Genomic DNA, 8941 nt, shown 5'->3' on the forward strand with positions numbered 1-8941 from the left:
CAGAAAACAATATTTATATTTTAGAGCACTGTTTCACAGTATTTCTGGTGTTATTAATACCTTTTTTATTTTCAGACCCATGGCTTGCCGTTTCCAGAACGCATAACACCAGAAATTATAGATATGGTAGACAAGAATGCTACTAAACTTCTTTTTTATGCCGTGTGTGGACAACATGAGTAAGTTTCTATGCAGCTGCTTAGTAATAATATGTGGTCATGTCATAGTCACTCTAAACTTTTGTCAAAAGTTAAAATGCAATACTGTAAATTCAGAAATTAATTCATGAGACGACAACTCTCTACAAGAGACCAAAAAACACAGAAATAAACAACTATAGGTCACACTGTACAGTCAATGACTAGTCTTGAAGCTTACTCTAATGGCATGGAGATCATGAGGAGAAATAGTATAAATGTTTTCAATATACCCATGATGAGTAAGTCCAAAAGGCTGTGATCCTTTTATCATGTTTATAGTGTCCCAGGACTCAGACTTAGGAATTTTCAGATCCCATAGGGACTCAGATTTAGGAATTTCCAGACCCCATAGGGACTCAGATTTAGGAATTTTCAGACCCCATAGGGACTCAGATTTAGGAATTTTCAGACTTCATAGGGACTCAGATTTAGGAATTTTCAGACCCCATAGGGACTCAGATTTAGGAATTTTCAGATCCCATCGGGACTCAGATTTAGGAATTTTCAGACCCCATAGGGACTCAGACTTAGGAATTTTCAGACCCCATAGGGACTCAGATTTAGGAATTTTCAGACCCCATAGGGACTCAGATTTAGGAATTTTCAGACCCCATAGTGACTCAGATGTAAGGATTTTCAGACCCCATAGGGACTCAGATTTAGGAATTTTTTGACTTACATAAAATTGGTACCATTATTAATATTGGATAAGCTAGGTTTAACTTATTTACCATTTTTACAGCACAAAATCTTAAAGTTAGAAACGATTTTTGAAATGAGAATTAATTTTTTTCAAAATTATTATTATGAATGATTCCCTTTCATCATTTTACTTTAAAAAATAATTGCAAAAAGTATGAATTTTCATATCCTTGTTAAAGAGGGCAAAAGATACCAGAGAGAAATTCAAACTCATAGATTTATTAATGACCTGACAAGGCCATGGCTATAAAAAAAAGACAAACAGACAAATAATAGTCCACAAGACAAAACATAGAAAACCAAAGACTTAGCATCACGAATCAAATTTTTATATTGTACACAACATCATTCGAAATATGTATGAGGTAAAATTGAGGGTCTGGATGGGGTGTCTGTTATTCTATTAACATTTAATTTTCACCCTTTTTTTCTCTAATCTTCAAAAAATTAGCCCTTTTTTCTCTAATTTTCTAAAAAATTGACCCCTTTTTTCTCTAATCTTCATTTTTTTTGCCCATTATTCTCTAATCTTCATTTTTTAAGGGCATTATTCTTTAATCATTTAACCCCATCCAAACCCTCATGTATAGTCTAATATATTAATATGTGTTCTTATTTTCAGAGCAGAAAGATTAGTAGCCACACGTTTATCTATAGGAAGATTAATACAAGTATTCCTTGACAATATCCAAGATGTCGTCAAAGGAGAGAAGTAAGTCAAATCAATTACAGTAGATACATATTCTCTGTATAAGCCTCCTCTGTTAGGAGCACCACTGTGAGATATTCGTATAAAGCAGGACTCAAAGCACATTATAGAATTTCTTGACAAAATCCAATATGTTATCTGTCAGACTAGTCTACTCTTAAAAGAGGGTATGTTATCTAACCTAGTTGGGAGCTCACAGTTCAGCGTGCAAGCAAGCTGACCAAAGATACTGTTAAAGCATAAATTTTCGTGGAGGATTTAATTTCGTTTATTTCGTGGAAAGAAAATATCCACGAAATTACAACTCCCACAAAAAATTTAACCTTCATATACAAATGTAATATGACTTCCATTTAATGGATACCACGAAATTAAATCCCCATGAAATCTTATTTAGAGTCAAAACCATGAAATTTTGACCCAACAAAAATTAATGTTTCTACAGTATAACATTTACCTACACACTCAAGTAATTTAGCTGTCAGTTAATACATATATTGTATATACACATAGCATGTATAGTAGCAAAGTTTTAAGACAGCGTTTTTCCATATAAATTAATTCTTCTCAGGCAGTCAGGGGTACTACTATAAAAGTTTACTTGAAAAAATAAACAAAAATATAAGTTAATTATAATGTTTAAATAATCTCCCCTTAATTTTCTCAAAAATGCACTTATATATGCCTTTAAGGATATTTCCCAGGTTAGCTTTTAAAATTAATCCTTGGGGGCTTGACAGGGGCTGCTCTGGCTCCCAAAAAGTTGGAGCCTGAAAAATTGCCAATTCCTATATTTTGTCGCCAATTTTAAAACCTTGGAGCAAACTTAAGTACCAGCTAGAATCTTTATTTCTTCTACCAAAAATTTAAAAATGTTCAATTTTAATTTATTATGCACTCAGTCTGCACTGTACATCATTTAACGTGTAATACTAAGTAAGAATTGGGTATATATGTAACAGGGAATTTGTGAAATCAGGGATTATGTAAAATCACTGAAATATACAAGTACCTAAATATTACAATAATTTTAAAGTAAAGAAATAGTACTGAATATTAAAAGTAAATTTCCAGTACTACATATTTTTAGTACAGAAATAGTACCTATGCAGAAGTAGCTGTGTATATACTGTCGAACAATGGCTTAGACACAGTTGTCTTTAATCAAGAGCAAACATATACAAAAAAGTTAATTCAAATATTTTGAAGGAAAAAATAAAATGCAACCAGGGCAAAATATGATAATTTGTAAATGAGCAGTATTCTGAAGATAACAGACAAATGGGATTTTCATTGTCCATGAATTTACACTTAAATGATTAGTATTAAAGACATCTGCAAAGGGCAGACAATTTAAAATTCTATTAGAGCAAAGAAATCATAAGAATTCAAGAAAAGAAGATAGGATGATGTTTTTACTTTTGTATATAAGTAAAAAAAAACAAATGTCTAAGGGACATAACTTACTTTTTTTTACCTTGACATGTAAATAAAATTCACTTGTACAAGTATCCTACAAATTAACTTTATATATGTGTATATTTATTTTTTATACCCCCGCTTTAAAAAAAGGGGGTATACTGTTTTACCTCTGTCTGTCAGTCCGTCCGTCCATCAGTCCCTCCGTCAGTCAGTCCGTCCCACGAAACTTTCCTCACATTTTTCTCAGGAACTACACATCCACCCTTTCTGTAATTTGGTATCAACATTTATATATGTCAGCCATACCGTGTGATGCGTTTTCAGATTCATCACTTGACAACTTCGTGTTTACCGAAAACTTGTATGATTTTACACATGATAGCCAAGTTGAAAATTTTCGTCACATTTTTCTCAGGAACTACAATACAAGGATTTCTGAAATTTAGTTTCAGGATTTATATAAGTCAGCTATACCGTGTGATGCGTTTTCAGATTCATCACTCGACAACTTCCTGTTTACCGAACACTTGTATGAGTTTACACATGATAGCCAAGTTGAAAATTTTCGTCACATTTTTCTCAGGAACTACAATACAAGGATTTCTGAAATTTGGTTTCAGGATTTATATAAGTCAGCTATACCGTGTGATGCGTTTTCAGATTCATCACTCGACAACTTCCTGTTTACCGAACACTTGCATATTTTTACACTATTAATATTATCCACTTGCGGCGGGGGTATCATCAGTGAGCAGTAGCTCGCAGTTTCACTTGTTCTTCCTCAAGTAAATACAAATTACTTGTATAAGTAGTACCCCTGACTGTTAGGAATGTTCATAAAACTTATGTCTCTTGTTAAATATCAGTAAACAAATTCTTACACCTAAAAGTTTCCTTATGTACAAGTCATTTTATACATATTTCAACATCTATCATATTTAGAGACGACATCAAAAGATCAATGAAGGATAAAATACTTAATTCAAATAGTTTGGGGGAAGGGGGTCAAAATTGCTGCAAGTTTTGTTTAATTGACATCGATTTTACATATATCCTTCTTGGTCAATCAATTTTTCCCAAATTAAGTTAAAAGGGAGGGCAGGGGTGTCAGAGATAAAACCATGTGAATTAAGTTTTTTTTATCCTACATTGAACTTTTGATGTCGTCCCTTAGAATTCATTGGAATTGACTATGTATTAAATAAAAACACAGAAAGTTCTTACAAACATTTTTTTATACACATGATACACTGGAATATTTCAATATCTATTACATTAAGATTTGGCTAATAAATATACTTTGTCCCATTTCAGCAAGGCTAAAATGCAGATGTACTCAGCACATGACTCGACTGTTCTTCCAGCAATGAGTGTTTTTGGTCTAGATGTAACAGAATGGCCTCCCTTTGGAGCAGATTTAATATTGGAACTGTATGAAGATAATAACAAAAATCATTTTGTACAAGTCAAATATCTAGGAAAGGTAAAATTAGAATAAACAATTGTTTTAACTTAAGGTGGTACCTAACACTACAGGGAGATAACTCTGTAAAGTCAGCTAAACATTTTAAATACATTGTGTTGGAAAAGGAATATTAAGCTTCTCAATGATCACAATAAGTGTTTGTCAAACTGCTATATAACTAGTGTATTTTTTTTAATTAAAAGGTTGTTTTAATTTTTTGATTTTTATACGACCGCAAAATTTGAAAAAAAATTTGTCGTATATTGCTATCACGTTGGCTGCGTCGTCATCCGAATACTTTTAGTTTTCGCACTCTAACTTTAGTAAAAGTAAATAGAAATCTATGAAATTTTAACACAAGGTTAATGACCACAAAAGGAAGGTTGGGATTGATTTTGGGAGTTTTGGTCCTAACATTTTAGGAATTAGGGGCCAAAAAGGGCCCAAATAAGCATTTTCTTGGTTTTCGCACTATAACTTTTAAATTAGTTTAAGTTAATAGAAATCTATGAAATATTGACACAAGGTTTATGACCACAAAAGAAAGGTTGGGATTGATTTTGGGAGTTTTGGTTCCAACAGTTTAGGAATTAGGGGCCAAAAAAGGGCCCAAATAAACTTTATTCTGGGTTTTCGCACAATAACTTTAGTTTAAGTAAATAGAAATCAATGAAATTTAAACACAATGTTTATGACCACAAAAGGAAGGTTGGTATTGATTTTGGGAGTTTATGTCCCAACAGTTTAGGAATTAGGGGCCAAAAAGGGACCCAAATAATCATTTTTCTTGGTTTTCGCACCATAACTTTAGTATTTATAAATAGAAATCTATGAAATTTTAACATAAGGTTTATGACCATAAAAGGAATGTTGGTAATGATTTTGGGAGTTTTGGTCCCAACAGTTTAGGAATAAAGGGCCCAAAGGGTCCAAAATTAAACTTTGTTTGCTTTCATCAAAAATTGAATAATTGGGTTCTTTGATATGCCGAATCTAACTATGTATGTAGATTCTTAATCTTTTGTCCCGTTTTCAAATTGGTCTACATTAAGGTCCAAAGGGTCCAAAATTAAACTAAGTTTGATTTTAACAAAAATTGAATCCTTGGGGTTCTTTGATATGCTGAATTTAAAAATGTACTTAGATTTTTTATTATTGGCCCAGTTTTCAAGTTGGCCCAAATCAGGGTCCAAAATTAAACTTTGTTTGATTTCATCAAAACTTGAATAATTGGGGTTCTTTGATATGCCAAATCCAACTGTGTATGTAGATTCTTAATTTTTGGTCCTGTTTTAAATTTGGTCTACATTAAAGTCCAAAGGGTCCAAAATTAAACTAAGTTTGATTTTAAAAAAAAAAGAATTCTTGGGCCTCTTTGATATGCTGAATCTAAACATGTACTTAGATTTTTTATTATGGGCCCAGTTTTCAAGTTGGTCCAAATCAGGATCCAAAATTATTATATTAAGTATTGTGCAATAGCAAGAAATTTTCAATTGCACAGTTATAAATTCAGCAAAAGCAAGAAATCTTCAATTGCACAGTATTGTGCAATAGCAAGAAATCTTCAATTGCACAGTATTGTGCAATAGCAAATATTTTCAATTGCATAGTATTGCACAATAGCAAGAAATATATAATTGCACAATATTGTGCAATAGCAAGAAATTCCAATTGGATTTCAATTGGAGTTATCTTTCTTTTTTCCAGAATAGTAGTTGAATCAACTTAAATCATTGTTTTATACAATATACAATGTATATTCACTTTTACTACCAACTGATAGATTAAAACAATCTTTACCATTCAGTCATTGTCAGTGATAACAAGCACTTTTTTTACATTTTAATATTTTATGATGTATTTAAATGAGTAGTTATTGTTGCAAACTTCATTAGAAATTTGAATAGAGATCAGTTTTGAAATAAGGGAAAGGGGGATGTGAAAAAAAATTGGGGGGGGGGGGGTCATTTTTTTTCATTTCAGATTTCATAAATAAAAGAAAATTTCTTCAAACATTTTTTTGAGAGGATTAATATTCAACAGCATAGTGAATTGCTCAAAGGCAAAATTATTTTTTTAAGTTCATTAGACCACATTCATTCTGTGTTAGAAACCTATGCTGTGTTAACTATTTAATCACAATCCAAATTTAGAGCTGAATCCAGCTTGAATGTTGTGTCCATACTTGCCCCAACCGTTCAGGGTTCAACCTCTGCGGTCGTATAAAGCTGCGCCCTGCGGAGCATCTGGTTTTATAATTTTGTCAAAGGGTCAAAGTAAATACTTTGTCAAAATTTTAAGAAAATTAAACGAGCCAAATTAATTTTACTTCAGGTATTAGGTACCACCTTAAAGATAAAATGATTTGAAAAAATCACAAGTGCAAGCTACAGTTTGACAGTTTTGTAATATGTGTGTGTCCAGATTCTAATTGAGCTTCTTGAAAACACATTATTAGGTTATTGTGTATGCTAGTGAGTTTAATTAAAGCATTTTGATCACTGTATATTCAATAAAGTTTCTCATTAAGGCAAGTCAATAAGTCTTAGACTTATAATATTCTAACTGATCATTTTTAACACTGTCCAAACATGGATCAAAGTTGTAAAAATGTTGTTTCAATAAATTTCTTAGACATATACAACAAAAATTAATTAAATTTAATGTCATTGCCTAGCTTGTTCTATTTTACATGTGGGACTGAAATAATGGACTAGCCATGGTCATAGATGTTGAGACTTTGGACTTGTCTTCAAACATTCTTCGGGAGAACCACGCTTAATGAAAAAGGACTTGGATTATAAGTCAATTTGGCAGGCCTAGGACCATTACAACAGAATGATTTGTTGAAGCAATCAAGATACTTGTATATTGTAAATTCAGAAATTACTGTGTGCATTTATTATTGCGTTTTTGTCATTTTAGACTAAAATGCAATTTTAATATTTGCAATACATGTATTGAGAAAAATCCAGTTTAATTCATTTAAAATAATTTCAAAGTGCGAGTTTTAACTATTGCCTTTATAGCCCTGTCACATTAATTGCAATAATTTCTGAATTTAAAGTATTTACATTTCTATAAACATGATAAAGACATTCCTAAAAAATAAAGGTCATTTATTCAGACTACAAGATTGTAAATTTATTGTGCTTGCTTAATGTGGTAGAGAAAAAAATATCTGAGTTTCCGGTAACCTGGCCGACCCTTTTTTTATAGCCCCGACCCTAATTTTTTTATTGGATCTTCAAATTATTTTTTTTTAAATGGTATGAACCGACCCTGTTTTGTGACACAGGCTTCTGTTAATCGACATAATAATTTATCTAACTTGCTTCTACTGGCACAGAAAGCCAGTAAATTATTTTATTAAAAGGTATTCCAAATAGGTTAAATTCGAAGAAATTTGCACAGCAGGTGCTTCAAAAACATTGCAAATGGCCAAACTAATTATGGACTCGAACTTGGGAAAACCATGAAAATTTTCCAGAATTCATTTACAATGTCAAAAAATAAAATAAAAAGAATTCCGACCTACCAGCCCTATTTTTCAAAATGATTTTACAGGTAACACAGATTTTTTTTTTAGGCCTGATATAATCCATTCTTTTCATTTTATTCAGCCACAAATTGTGAGAGGTTGTGACAAAGAGTTATGTCCCTTAGACAAGTTTTTGGAAGAAATATCACCATTTGCAATAAGTGAAGATGAGTTCAAGGAAGTTTGCCATTCTAATATCTTGGAGATTATAGCCAAAGGTAAGTTGGTGTAAAAATACTCTTCTAATATGTCATGTGCTTCTCTCACTTTGCAAACAACAACCTGATAAAATTCTCAATATATCTTTATTTAGCAGTCTGCTCAGTGAGCAACTAGTCTGAGCCCCAGACTAGTAAAATTTCATTTGGACTATATAAAAAAGAAGATGTGGTATGATTGCCTATGAGTCAACTATCCACAAAACACCAAAAAGACACAAACATTAACAACTATAGGTAACCATACGGCCTTCAACAATGAGCAAAGCCATTTTTGCAAAACTTTGTTTGCATCAATAAGAAAAATGTCAGAATATTGGTCTTCGGACTAGTAGTTGAAGACTTTTTTGGTGCAGACTGCAAGTTAGTACATAGAGATGGTCATTATATATATATTTATACAGCTATTAGATGGCTGTTACAATTTACCTCCTATATAAATGCACATGTATCGTACAATATGTGGGAACAGGCTATGTTGATTTTATTGTGTTCAAATTGGACTTGAAAATGAAAACTAAAGAGCTGTTATTTTTAAATTTAATGCATAGGAAAATGATTAGTACAAAAATGTTTAAAATAAATTATGTGAAATTCCATGAGTGATCTTGGTGCAATAATATCATTTCAAACAAATTTCAAAGCCAAAGTTATTCAGATATGTGTACTGTAATCTCCAAA

General features: G+C 31.7%; 1 protein-coding gene across 1 annotated transcript in view; it reads left to right on the plus strand.

The window, feature by feature from the left end:
- The window catches only part of LOC134718769 (lysophosphatidic acid phosphatase type 6-like), a gene marked incomplete in the record, with an annotated part of 38447 nt that overhangs the window by 26317 nt on the left and 3189 nt on the right, over positions 1–8941 (plus strand). The window contains 4 exon segments of the mRNA XM_063581473.1: positions 76–179; positions 1525–1614; positions 4348–4516; positions 8125–8260. Coding sequence (XP_063437543.1) covers positions 76–179; positions 1525–1614; positions 4348–4516; positions 8125–8260 — 499 coding nt within the window.

This window comes from Mytilus trossulus, chromosome 5 (genome assembly GCF_036588685.1).
Source record: "Mytilus trossulus isolate FHL-02 chromosome 5, PNRI_Mtr1.1.1.hap1, whole genome shotgun sequence".
NCBI classification, from domain to species: Eukaryota; Metazoa; Mollusca; class Bivalvia; order Mytilida; family Mytilidae; genus Mytilus; species Mytilus trossulus.